At 43.1% G+C, this 14,346-nt stretch overlaps 1 protein-coding gene across 1 annotated transcript; it reads left to right on the top strand.

Annotated features, from left to right (window-relative positions):
* The first annotated feature begins 11,027 nt into the window (after positions 1 to 11,027).
* LOC125546574 (trihelix transcription factor GT-3b-like) lies at positions 11,028 to 13,256 on the top strand. The gene is made up of 2 exons (XM_048710787.1): positions 11,028 to 12,127; positions 12,272 to 13,256. The coding sequence occupies exon 1, from the start codon at positions 11,123 to 11,125 to the stop codon at positions 12,089 to 12,091; it is 969 nt and encodes a 322-aa protein (XP_048566744.1). The 5' UTR covers positions 11,028 to 11,122; the 3' UTR covers positions 12,092 to 12,127; positions 12,272 to 13,256.
* The last annotated feature ends 1,090 nt before the right edge of the window (positions 13,257 to 14,346 follow it).

The raw sequence follows: 14,346 nt of genomic DNA, 5'->3' as shown, positions 1-14,346 counted from the left end.
GTGGTGCAGCACCCTCAGGTCATCCAGATGCATGAGGGGGGCTTCACCTTTGCGATGTGCTATGTCCCAAGGGGATGGGAACCGTGGAGGCCCAACTTGAAGCTATGGAACAAGATGTCTTCCGGTGCAAGGTAATGGTGGAGCGTGGAGTCAACGCCAATCACCTCATGATCACGGACCTCTCCCGTGATCTCAAGGCGGATGGCAAGCCCATGAAGGACATCGTCTTCACCCTCAATGAGCAAATCAACTTCCTCCAAAGCCAGATCTACGATCTCCAAAACCAAGTTTTTGAATATGAGGCGAGGTTTAAAGGTATGAGTTTGGCTGCTAGTTGCAGGACCTGTGAGACTCACTCCTCCTCTTATGATGGTTGACCACTGCCATGGAAATCCAAGGACAAGATCTCCGGTTCATCGCCACCACCTTCTTATTCAACACCAAAGGACAATTGAGTATTGGGTATGGGCACTCCCCTTGGCTTCTGCCAAGATTGGGGGAGGTTCCCCGGTATCGTATCATCCCACTATATTTTTGCCTTTATTTATTTTAGTTCGATCTTTTGCTTTAGATGAATAAAGTTTAGTTCGATCCTTTCTTTTCGGAAGTTTGCTTAGTGATCTATCCTTGTAATCGTGTACGAGATATATAATAAAGTTTAGTTTGAGTTTTTTGCTTTCTTTACTTTCATGTTGCAATTAAAAGAGAAAGGAAATAAATGAAAGAAAGGAAATAAATCAAAAAGATCATATACTAATCTTATGGTAGGTGATGACACCACATAATGAAAAGTATAAGTGGAATTAGAGATAGTCAATGATACAACTCATGAAAGAATTAATAAGGGAAAAGAAGATTCACATATAAATATACTATCCTAGAAATCTTTTGTGATTGTGAGCCCTCATCAAAATATTATATGCCAAAATTGTTGACGTTGGACAAGGAAGACAACTTAATGGTTCATGTTTGTTTATATTCACATAGATGTCATATTGTCATGGATCCTTTAACATGTGGTGCTTGCCCCCTATCTTTGATAGCCAAAAATTCCGCACTAAGTAGAGATACTACTTGTGCATCCAAAAACCCTTAAACCAAATATTATTTTCGAGTGTCCACCATACCTACCTAGGGATTGAGAAAGATCCCCCAAGTAAGTTGTCATCGGTGCAAAAAGGTAATAAAATTGCTTCTAAAAGTGCGAGATCATTTAGTGTAAGAGAAAATTGAGCATTGCACGAACTTGTGATGGTAAAGAATAAAAGCAACAGACTGCATAATAAAGGTCGCTATCACAAGGGCAATGCAACTTGACGTTCTTTTGCACTAAGGGGTTGAGCATACAAACACATAAGCGCATGGCAACCTCTGCTTCCCTCTGCAAAGGGCCTATCTTTTACTTTTATGTATTTCACTTTTATGCAAAGAGTCAAAGTTTTCCTTCTATTCCTTTTTTTCTCCTTTGGCAAGCATCATGTAGTGAGGAAAGATCTAGGCACATATGTCCAGTTGAATATAGATAGCATGAGTCATTATTGTTGACATCACCTTTGAGGTGAATACATTGGGAGGCGAAACTATAAGCCCCTATCTTTCTATGTGTACAGTTGAAACGTTTTGCTCATGTGTACGCGGTGAGTGTTAGCAATCATAGAAGACTATATGATGGTTGAGTATGTGGACTTGCCTAAAGGCTCCGATACGTGACCCTTCCTGAAAAGATGATGAATTGTAGTTGCAAAGTTGACTGAGAACATAGTTTGTTGGTTTCTAATAGAGTTTTTTTCTTTATACTTCAATAGTGTGATGAATTGTCACTTATTCATGAGAAGTCTATGATAAAATTTCTATGATATGAGTCCTATGTTTAAGTTTGTTGCTGTTATAATAATGAACATGATGCTTCTATGTCTGTATTTTGTTTTTATCGGCACCTCTCTCTCTCTCTCTCTAAGCATGTGGACATGTTTTTCGATTTTGGTTTTTGCTTGAGGATAAGTGAGGTCTAAGCTTGGGGGAGTTGATACATCCATTTTGCATCATGTTTTCCTACTGTTATTTATGATGTTTTTATCCATAATGATGCTTTTTGGAGTAATTCTAATGCCTTTTTCTCTCATAATATGCAAGGTATACACAAAGAGGGAGAATTCCGGCAGCTGGAAATCTGGACCTAGAAAAGCTACGTCAGGCCACCTATTTTGCACAACTCCAAACAAGCAGAAACTTCACATAGATTTTTTATCGAATATATGAAGAATATTGGAGCAAATAACTACCAGAGGGGGCACACCAGGTGGGCACAACCCACCTGGGCGCACCAGGGAGCCCAAGCGTGCCCTTGTGGGTTGTGCTCACCTAGGCCCACCTCCGGTGCCCATCTTCTGGTATATAAGTCATTTTGACCTAGAAAAAATCAAGAGAGGACTGTCGGGACGGAGCGCCGCCGTCTTGAGGCGGAACTTGAGCAGGAGCACTTTTGCCCTCCGGTGGAGCGATTCTGCTGCGGGAACTTCCCTCCCGGAGGGGGAAATCATCGTCATCATCATCACCAACAACTCTCCCATCTTGGGGAGGGAAATCTCCATTAACATCCTCAACAGCACCATCTCCTCTCAAACCCTAGTTCATCTCCTGTTTCAATCTTGTTATCAAAACTATAGATTGGTGCTTGTGGGTGACTAGTAGTGTTGATTACATCTTGTAGTTGATTACTATATGGTTTATTTGGTGGAAGATTATATGTTCAGATCCAACATGCTATTTAATACCCCTCTAATCTTGAGCATAATTATCATTTCTGAGTAGTTACTTTTGTTCTTGGGATCATGGGAGAAATCATGTTGCAAGTAATCATGTGAACTTGATATGTGTTTGATATTTTGATAGTATGTATGTTGTGATTCCCTTACTGGTGTCATGTGAACGTCGACTACATGACACTTCACCATATTTTGGCCTAAGGGAATGCATTGTGGAGTAGCAATTAGATGATGGGTTTCGAGAGTGACAGAAGCTTAAACCCCAGTTTATGCACTATTTTGTAAGGGGCCGATTGGATCCACAAGTTTAACGCTATGGTTAGAATTTATTCTTAATACTTTTCTCATAGTTGCGGATGCTTGCGGGGGGTAATCATAAGTAGGAGGTTTGTTCAAGTAAGAATAGCACCTAAGCACCAGTCCACCCACAGATCAAATTATCAAAGTACCGAATACGAATTAAGCCAACATGATGAAAGTGACTAGATGAAAATCCCGTGTACCCTCAAGAACACTTTTCTTATCATAAGAGACTGTTTTGGCCTGTCCTTTGCCTCAAAAGGATTGGGCTACCTTGCTGCACTTTTGTTACTACTATCGTTACTTGCTCGTTACAAATTATCTTGCTATCAAACTACTCTGCTACTTACAATTTCAGCACTTGCAGACATTACCTTGCTGAAAACCACTTGTCATTTCCTTCTGCTCCTCGTTGGATTCGACACTCTTACTTATCAAAAAGAGCTACAATTGATCCCCTATACTTGTGGGTCATCACACACGTTCAGCTCGATGATGTCCCTCAAACTCTTGATCCAGCAAAGTGTCGAAGGAGAGTTCCGTCAGCGCGATGGTGTGATGATGGTGATGGTGAAGTGATCAGCGCAGGGCTTCACCTAAGCACTACGTAAATATGACCGGAGGAGTAAACTATGGAGGGAAGGGGCGCCGCACACGGCTTGGAACAATTGGTGTGTGTTAGAGGCGCCCCCACCCGCGTATATAAAGGAGGGAGAGGGGAGAAGGCCGGACCTAGGCGCGCCCCAAGTGGGAGGAGTCCCACTTGGGCTCCTAGTAGGATTCCCCCCCCCCTTTCCTTTTACCAGAAGGGGAACGGGGGAAGGAGAGAGAGAAGGAGAAGGAAAAGGGGGAGCCGCCCCCTCCCCTAGTCCAATTCGGACTCCTCCCTTGGGGGGGCGCCGCCTCTTGTGGGTTGGCTTGCCTCCCTCCTATGGCCCATATTTTCCCCCGGGGGGTTCCGGTAACCCCCCCCCCCCCCCCGGTAATTCTATATGTACGTGATACATTCTGAAACACTTCCGGTGTCCGAATACTATCATCCAATATATCAATATTTACCTCTCGACCATTTTGAGACTCCTCGTCATGTCCCTGATCTCATCCGGGACTCCGAACAACATTTGTTCACCAACTCACTTAACTCATAATACAAATCGTCATCGAACGTTAAGCGTGCGGACCCTACGGGTTCGAGAACTATGTAGACATGACCGAGACACCTCTCCGGTCAATAACCAACATCGGAACCTGGATGCTCATATTGGTTCCTACATATTCTACGCAGATCTTTATCGATCAAACTGTAATGACAACATACGTTATTCCCTTTGTCATCGGTATGTTACTTGCCCGAGATTCGATCATCGGTATCTTCATACCTAGTTCAATCTCATTACCGGCAAGTCTCTTTACTCATTCTGTAATGCATTATCCCGCAACTAACTCATTAGTCACATTGCTTGCAAGGCTTATCATGATGTGCATTACCGAGAGGGCCCAGAGATACCTCTCCGATACTCGGAGTGACAAATCCTAATCTCGATCTATGCCAGCCCAAAAAGCACCTTCGGAGATACCTGCAGAGCATCTTTATAATCACTTAGTTATGTTGTGACGTTTGATAGCACATAAGGTATTCCTCCGGTATTCGGGAGTTGCATAATCTCATAGTCAAAGGAATATGTAAAAGTCATGAAGAAAGCAATAGCAATAAAACTTAACGATCATTATGCTAAGCTAATGGATGGCTCTTGTCCATCACATAATTATCCTAATGATGTGATCCTGTTCATCAAATGACAACGCATGTATATGGTTAGAAACTTAACCATCTTTGATTAACGAGCTAGTCTAGTAGAGGCATACTAGGGACACTGTGTTTTGTCTATGTATCCACACATGTATCAAGTTTCCGGTTAATACAACTCTAGCATGAATAATAAACATTTAACATGATATAAGGAAATATAAATAACAACTTTATTATTGCTTCTAGGGCATATTTCTTCAGTAGAGTCGTATCCGTGGCAGATAGGACTTGAGAGAATATTGATCTTACCTTTAGCTCCTTATGGGTTCGACACTCCATACTTATCACTTCCACCTTTGCAAATTTCTATGATGATTCCTTGCACTTGAGGATTATCAAGCTCTTTTTTGGCGCCGTTGCCGGGGAGCAATAGCGTGGGGTTGATATTCTCGTGTATGCTTGTTTGCTTTCTTCACTAAGTAGATTTTGTTTTCCCTTTTGTTTTAGTTTTCTTTAGTTGTGGGTGAAATAAACAAAAGAATGCAAAATACAATTTTTTTCACTTGCCTCTTATGCCTATAAACTTTTTCAAAAAGAGAAGTGATTGGAAGGTTATGCATTGGAGAAGTGAGGGTCGACCTTGAACACTTGTGTTCATGCTCATCGAAACAATTTAGAATTTTTCATGGAAGTTTCTCAAAAATAATTATCCCCTTATATATATATATAGACACACACAATGTATTATAAAAATAATGCACCAAGATTTGGCTTTAGGATGATTAGATTGTTTGTTTGCTTTGTGCAGTCAAAAAATAGAAACTTTTGCTGTAGTAATTGAATTTACATTTCTTACTGGAGCGCGATAAAATCTTGAAGTGTTTACACAGTATTGATATGCAAAAAAAATTTCCTAATTTTTCAGAGTTTTTGGAGTTACATAAGTATACGAAATTTCCAAATTGCTACAGATTGTCATGTTTTGGACAGATTCTGTTTTCTATGTGTTGTTCGCTTATTTCAATGAATCCCTATGCTGTATCGGGGGGTATTAAACATGGTGAAGTTGGAATACAGTAGATATAATGCTAATATGAAATTGTAATGAGTTTACAACAGTACCTAAGAGTAGTGATTTGCCTTATTATACTGACGGATCTCACAAGGTTTTTTGTTAAGTTTTGTGAGGATGAAGTGTTCGAAGATCGAGGAGTTATCTATATGAGAAGAATAAAGAGAGGCAAGATTTCAAGCTTGGGGATGCCCAAGGCACCCCAAGTAAATATTTCAAGGGTACTCAAGCATCTAAGCTTGGGGATGCCCCGGTTGGCATCCCATGTTTCTTCTTCAACAATTATCGGTATACCTCGGTTTTTGTTTTGTTCACATGATATGCGTCTATTGCGTTTATTTTTGTTTTCTTTTACTTTATGCACCATGCTAGTATGAGATAGTCCTTCATTGATTTATAGAGTGCTTCATGTGATTCACTTAAATCTTTTGAGTATGGCTTTACAGAATGCTCTTTGTGCTTCACTTAAATCTTTTGAGTATGACTTTATAGAATGCTCCGTGTGCTTCACTTATACATTTTGATCTTGGATATTGGTCAATATATATATATATATTAATTGTAGAATGCTCCATGAAATTCACTTATATATTTTAGAGTATGGATAAAATTATCATCAAAATTGGGCTTGGAAGAGTATCATTAAAATATCACTGTTTAGCTAAAAAGCTTTAAAGAAAAATGCTTGATGGGAGACAACCAACATTATACCTACTGTTTTTGTGTGTTCACATGATTAAGCTACTGTAATAATCATGTTTTATAGTTTTGTTTCAATAAAGTGCCAAGTAAAGCCTTTGGGGTAGTGTGGATGATAGTTGACTTGATTCTATTCAAAAACAGAAACATTTGCTTCCAGTAACAGAATTGTTTAAATTCACTGGAACGCGATAAAATTATGATTTTTTACACAAGATTGATATAAAAATTTCCCACATTGTCCTAATTTTTCAGAATTTTTGGATTTATAGAAGTATGGTCGTTGTCCAGATCATTACAGAATATTTTGTTTTTGACAGGTTCTGTTTTCAATGCATAGTTTACTTTCTATGGCTTATATTGCTCAATATAAATTGTGAAAATGATAAGGTATAGTAGGCATTGTGTGAGAAAAATTATGAATCTTGTCTTTGACAGTACCAAAGTGAATAGTTTGCCCTTTATCATACTAACCTATCTCACGATGTTCTGTCAAGTTTTGTGTGATTGAAGTTTTCAAGTTTTGTGTGACATGTCAATATGAGGAGAATAAGGAGTGGAAAGACACTAAGCTTGGGCATGCCCAACAGCCCAAGGCACCCCAAGGTAATATTCAAGGAAGACCCAAGCAACTAAGTTGGGGATACCCGGAAGGTATCCGCTCTTTCATCTTCAACACTATCGGTATACCTTACTTGTAGCTATATTTTTATTCATCACATGATATGTGTTTTGCTTGGAGTGTATTTTCATTTACCAGCTATTTGACTAAAATCATTGGATCTGAAATCTTGAATGAGAGAGAGTCCTCGCATAGCTATTTAACTATTTGACTACGCATTGATCTAAAACCATTGGATCTAAAATCTTGAATGAGAGAGAGTCCTCACATAGCTATTTAACTATTTGGCTACACATTGATCTTCACTTATATATTTTTTGGGGAGTTTTGTCATTTATTCTCGTGCTTCACTTATATGCTATGAGTAAATGGTTGAATGAATTCAATATCATAAATCTAAAATTGTATATGTTCTATATGCTCATCGTCATCGGAGACGAGGTCGATGTAAATCTTGTCCCGCGCCTTCTTCTCGCGGCGCCATGCGTCTTGGTTGTCGGCGAACTCCTTCTCCTTCATGAGCCAATGCTTGAGGAGGACGTTGTCGAGGTTCGCAAGCGACCGCCGTCACTGTTGCTCCTCCTCCTCCTCCCGTGCGCTGCGCGCCATGATTGCCCGCTCGAAGATTTCTGCCTCGGTCGGGGGGAGGAAATCCTCCGACCTGATGACACCATCGCCTCGCAGCACCGGCTCCTCTTCGAGCTCCCGCTTCACCACGCGGAGGGTCGGGAGATCCGCCGGCTCCCTTTTCACCAGTGTGATGACTGGCGTGCGAGGACCCCCCCCCCCCCCCGGCGGAGGAGGAGCCCACACCGGAGGAGATCAGCCCGTGCTGTCGGTCGTACTCCTCCATCTCTCAACGGAGGAGCGACTCCGGCGACTGGAGGCCGTTGTTGGTGTACTTCCTTGCCGTGCGCTTCCTCGCGCCGTCCGCTCGGACACACCGCTGGCGCTCGGGGTTGTCTCTCCCGCCGGAGCTCCATATTCCGCCCCACATGATAGCGTTCAGTGGCGGGATTAGACTCACCGACGACGTGAAATAGAAAGGGGATTGGAGAATCGCGGGGAATCGCGGTGGCGAAGGGATAGGGTTTCGACCTGTATCGACGCCGCAAACCCGTAGATATACCGCGTCGGGAGGGGGGGTTTGCGGGCCACCGTAAAATGTTTTACGGGCCGAACGAGTATACAGGCTCTGTTCTGGCCAAAAAAAGGGCCGAGCCCGTATACTCGCTGGGATTTTGCGGGTTCGCACGTTTTGCGGAGTCTACTAGAGATGCTCTAAACTTGCCGCATGCATTGACTGGTGTTACAACTTGTCCAGCGTGCAAAATACGGTGCAAAACTCATTTGAATACGCGTGCAATGCTGATGAGGCATGACAGTGTGGTGTAGGGCCCATTGTCAGTGACCGGGCGGTGTAGATCAGGCGTGTGGTGTGTTTAAAAGCTCCTATGGGCACGGGCCCACCTATCAGGGAAACAGCGCAAGTTTAATATCAGAATGAAAAATTGCACCTTGTGGGATTCGAACTGCCAACTTCCACTAGTAACGCAAGCTAGGCTAGCGACCCTACCATGACACACTTTGATACCTAGGAGGATACACGATGTTATCCTATTCTTTGACAACATAAATTAAGAATTTCAATAATTCCCAAATAACGGTCGTGGGGGCGTCCGCCACTATATCCACACCCATTTATTTTCTATATAGGATTGTTATTATTTTGTTCACTAACAAGCCGTGTTCATGGGCTAAAACATACTATCTTTTTTTCATTTTTACAAATTTGTAATAAAATATAAATCCTAATTATAAATAATAGACATATAAATTAGACAAATTACACAAAAAGATGCTCATGTAATTCCAAATGCCCACCTATTAATTTAAGAAAAATCGATACAATCGAACTACGAATTATACAAATGTTTGTAAAATTTTAAAAAGTGTTTTAATATTAAATACAAACATTATAGCAATTTAATAATACGTATATAAAAATAAATTTACATATATGTTTAAAATTTTACAGGTTTTTCAATAAAATATTCACGTAGTATATAAAAGTGTTCATGCTTGAATTCTTTTAACGTTGCTTTAGAAATGTTTATGTTTTTGATAAAGTTTGTGTGTTTTCAAAAATAATTTAAATAAATACAAATATATGTATGTAAAATAATATGAGCCTATTGTGCCATCAACAGATCATCAAATGGATACATATTTACAATGATATGTATATTATTTATAATTATGATTCACATTTTTTATAATTTTTGAAAATTGAGAAGAAAAAACAAAACTCATATTCAAAATGGGCCGCACTAAATGCAGCCCGTTTTAACCCATGACTGTGGTCAGTTGTAAACATAAAACCTAACATTCCAACTAAATCACAAAGTTGTGTTTGTTCGGTTAGTAGTTTTGTCAGCTTTTTTTGCGTTAGGTCGCGTGTTCGACCCGCATGGCCGCATCTTTTGTGTTTGAAATTAAAATTCTTAATTTATGTTGTTTAAAAGAAATGATATAAGGAATGAGTATCCTTATAGAACATCAAGTGTTATCGTGGTGGGTTGCTACCAACACGCATAGGTTAGCTCGAGGTTCTGGTTCGAATCACCTTATGATGCAATTTCTCTTTCTAATTAAGTTGTGCTCTTTTGTTGACATGTGGTCTTGTGCTATGCACACGTCAAGGTTTTATCGTTAGAAAAGATAAAAAATGAGTGGGTTTTCACAAAAAAGGCACACGCCTAGTTACCACCCCCTGTCGCTTACAACGGGCCTGCACCGTGTTGTCACACCTCGTCAGCTCCGCATGTGTATACAATCGTGTTTTGTATTGTATTTGTATGCTCGAGCCAAATTGCGGCACATGTTCAATGTATGCCGCAAGTTTTGATACTGAAGTGACTTTCCTCGCCAAGTTTAAGCACCAGTGGCGTAACTGACTTTTTTCTTTAGTAGGATTAACTATGGTTGAGTGCATCCATGGGCCCATAAATCAGGAGGTTCAATCTTATTGAAAATAAAAGGAAATGGTGTTGAAATGGATATGATGCTAGTTTTTCGGGAAAGTACACTTTTTATTGACTCATAAGGTCGCATTAAGAAAAAAATACAAACACTACGGCCGCGTACACAATTTCTGCATAATTAGAATGCACACCAACATGATTGACACATAGGCAAGATAAAAAAACACAACCTCCGAAATTCTTGCTAAAATGAACTACAACATGCAACAGTACCCTCAACATCATCCGACAATGAGAAAAGGTGCTTCAACAATGGCGGTGAAAGAAAAGGATGACGGGAATGTGTTGTCATCGTCAGATGTCCCTAAGGCTAGATCATGGGTTTCATACCCGATAGAAGACCTTCGGACAAACTCTAAAAATGCCTCCATCAAGAGGATGACGCGAATACCAGCTTCATTACAGATACAACCAGCGAAGATCAGACCTAAAGTTTTCATTCCGGATCCAAACTTGTTTGATAACTGTAACAATGACGTGACAATGTTACACTTCAAAATGCTGCACGACATGGTGTCTTGTCCGTAGTGTTCAAACAACAAAACTCATTCTTGGTTCCGTGCCACTTTGTTTTTTGGACTGGATATACATTGTCATTGATGTAGGTGGAGGGCATAGCCTTCGAGAAGAGAAGAGGAGACGCGGTTTGCAGGCAGCGTGGCGGGCGGCGCAGAGGATCCAGATCTTGAATTCAAAAGCAGTGGGAAAGCAAGCCGTTTCCGCGTTGAAACAGATTGATGATTTCCTCGCCTCTTTCTCTCTCCATCTCGACCCCTCTTGACTTTCCATTCCTTCCCCCCATCTCTCTCTCTCATCTTCCCCCACTTTGCTCCGCTTTCCCGTCCACCGCCACCGCCACCACCACCGGCCATGGATCCCTTCCACCACCTCAACACCGCCTTCTCCAATCCCTACCACCCGCTCCTCTCCTCCTCCCCTCCCCACCCCTACCACCCGCCGCCCCCCCTCCCCCCTCCGCCCGCCGCCGACCCGCCCGAGCGGGAGCGCCTGCCGCAGTGGTCGCACGCCGAGACGGCCGCCTTCCTCGCCATCCGCGCCGACCTCGACCACTCCTTCCTCTCCACCAAGCGCAACAAGGCCCTCTGGGAGGCCGTCTCCGCGCGCCTCAACGCGCAGGGCGGCTTCGCGCGCACCCCCGACCAGTGCAAGTCCAAGTGGAAGAACCTCGTCACCAGGTTCAAGGGCACGGCCAGCGACGCGCAGGCCGAGGCCGCTGGCGGCGGGGACCACCACGCCGGCGCGGCGGCGAGGGGCAGCTTCCCGTTCCACGACGAGATGCGGAGGATCTTCGACGCGCGGGTCGAGAGGGCGCGCGCATTGGAGGCCAAGAAGGCCAAGGGGAAGGACGCCGCCGCGCGGCGCGATCCGGACGACGATGGCGGCGGCGAGGGCGGCGAGGACGAGGACGACGAAGAGGAGGCGGAGATGTTCGACGAGGAGGAGGGCAGGGCCGATGCGGAGACGCGGGGCGCGGGGAAGAAGCGGAGGAGGAAGGCGGCGCCGGCGAGGACCGCATCAGCGGGAGGAGGGGTCGAGATTGGCGAGGTGGAGGCCGTGCTGCGGGAGTTCATGCGGCGGCAGATGGAGATGGAGGAGCGGTGGATGGAGGCCGCGGAGGCGCGCGACGCCGAGCGCCGGGCGCGCGAGGAGGAGTGGCGCGCTGCCATGGTCGCGCTCGGCGAGGAGCGGCTCGCGCTCGTGCGCCGCTGGCGCGAGCGCGAGGACGCGTGGAGGGCGCGCGCCGAGGAGCGCGAGGAGCGCCGGCACCAGCTCGTCGCCGCCCTGCTGGCCAAGCTCGGCGGCGACACGTCGTCCTAATCCACCCCACCAATCCATGCCACACACCATGCCCTGGTACGGATCAATGTTACTCGCTAGCTAGCTAGTTACTTCATGGATTCACCCTCCTCAATCATCATCACTAGGCAATGTAATGCTAGCAAATAATTCTTTCCTCATTTTCATCGAGGTCGTAATTTTGGATTCTTAATTGCTCAGGACGATGATCCATCCATCCATCGCCGCAAAGCGGGCGCCGGGCGGCCGGATAAGCACTTTTAGACCAGTTGTAGCAGCGACAGATCAAATCCATGATCGATCTTGCATGCCTAGCTTGTGCCTTTGTTAGGGTTTCTTTAGACAGTGAGAGGTCAGGAAAGGCGGCGCGTTGGTGTGTGTTGAAAAGGGTTTTGCAAACATCTTTCCTTTGTTAGTCTAGCCATGACCTGCAACTGTAAACTCACTCACTCACTGGTCTTATCAGCTTCAGAAGCTAGCTATAACATGCAGCTTTCCAAATGCATGGATGCATGCATGACTTTGCATGATCAATTAACCCATCCATCGATGTTGCTAGCTTCTCCTCCTTCTCCTCATCATTCCACAAGGTGGACGGTCATGGTCGCCGCAGGCAGAATCTAACAACGTGGGTCTGCATACATACATGCATTATTGCCTTTTTTTTCTTCAGATATATCTCTGCAGTGTGCATGTGTAGCTTTTGCGCAACATGGTCTATATATCTATCTACATCTTTCCTTCTTTTTCAGTTGCATGCCCTAAAGAGATTTGCATCTGAAAAGTTTTCTAGTGAGAGGAAAGAAAGGGGGCGCAGCAGGGCATGATGGGGGCGCAGTCAAGTGCAGCTGCTTTGATTTTGCTTTGCTTTGCTTATCGTTCAGGAAGGGTATCGATGCCCTGCTTGTATATGTTTGCCCGGTGTGCGACACATGTGTGCAGAAGGTGCAGAAGCCAGAATCCACTGGAAGAACCCTGACTGCATCATGTGTTCATGCATACTGGCTAGATAGTGCTTGTTTGACGATGATAATGATTTAATTAGAAGTGGACTTTCCCTGATGATGTTGTAGATGAAGATATGACAAGTATGAAACCATGAACCAACACAGTGTGTACGCACAAAGTAGAGTATGAACACAAGCTTGTATGTAAATACAGCCAAAAGTGCAAGCCTTATTTGTTATATGGAGTTTAACTAACCACTTTATCTAGTAGCCTTGTGCCTTTAAGTTTTATAAAATTTTCATGTAAATTGTGGGGAAAAACCCACAAGTAATCAAGTTCCTGCATATCTCTAGTCGAAGTTATTAGCATTCTGTTGTAAAGAATTCATCCTCCAAAACATATATATATAACTGCAGCGTGAATCTTTGTGTGAAAGCCACATGATGATATCAATTGCATGTGAGACTTTGAGGTCAGTACGACTTCATGCAAGTTGTTAGCTTTAGTGCATGTGTAGTCAGTATAGCTTCTAACACACTCCACAGTGTTTGGTCAACAAGAGTATAATTTGTTGTGGGGATGAAGGTAATTGCTGACCATGATTACTTTCACCGATAATCATATCAACCGTGCAGTCAGTACTTTATTTTGTTTATATACAGGCAAAAGCAAGATTTGTTCAAGCCTGTAACCCCTTCTTGATATGCACCGTTATACACAAACTAACACACCTTCACTGAGCTTTTTTTCCTTTCTTGTCAGCCATACTTCATGTGCAGTGAGCATAGTTTTAATTTTAGTGGGATTATATGGGATGCAAATATAGTAATAGATGAAATAAGGAGAAATGTGGCGTCATGAGCAGATCATAAGCCCATGATCTTATTTTTAAGCAAATTGCCTAGCTAGTTGGTGCGTTGAGCTTTCTTGACCTGTCACTGTTCCCTTTTGATGCCCGACGTGTGATCTTGTGTGTTCACAATGGCAACAAGCAATCACAGAAGTGGGAGGACGACATGTATGTTTCCTGTGAACAATTCTTTGGCCTTTTCCCCACATGAGATAGGAGACAAACAAATTGATTACAATCGAGACTAATTGACTGATTTGATGTTCAATCAAGCTACTTGGAGATTATCTACTTAGATTATTTAATTTGCTGTCATTATAATTTTTTCACATTGCTCCAATTATACATATTGTCCTGCTTTACAAATCAATTATCTGTCAGAGACAATATCTCTTGATCATATATTTGCAGCAAACTGATTTCATACTTCTTTTGAGAGAGAAACTGATCTCATACTTTGAGATGCAGAAGAGTTCCT

Source organism: Triticum urartu, chromosome 1 (genome assembly GCF_003073215.2).
Source record: "Triticum urartu cultivar G1812 chromosome 1, Tu2.1, whole genome shotgun sequence".
NCBI lineage: Eukaryota > Viridiplantae > Streptophyta > Magnoliopsida > Poales > Poaceae > Triticum > Triticum urartu.
Note: the sequence above shows the minus strand (reverse complement) of the source record. Positions and strands in the feature narration are given on the sequence as shown.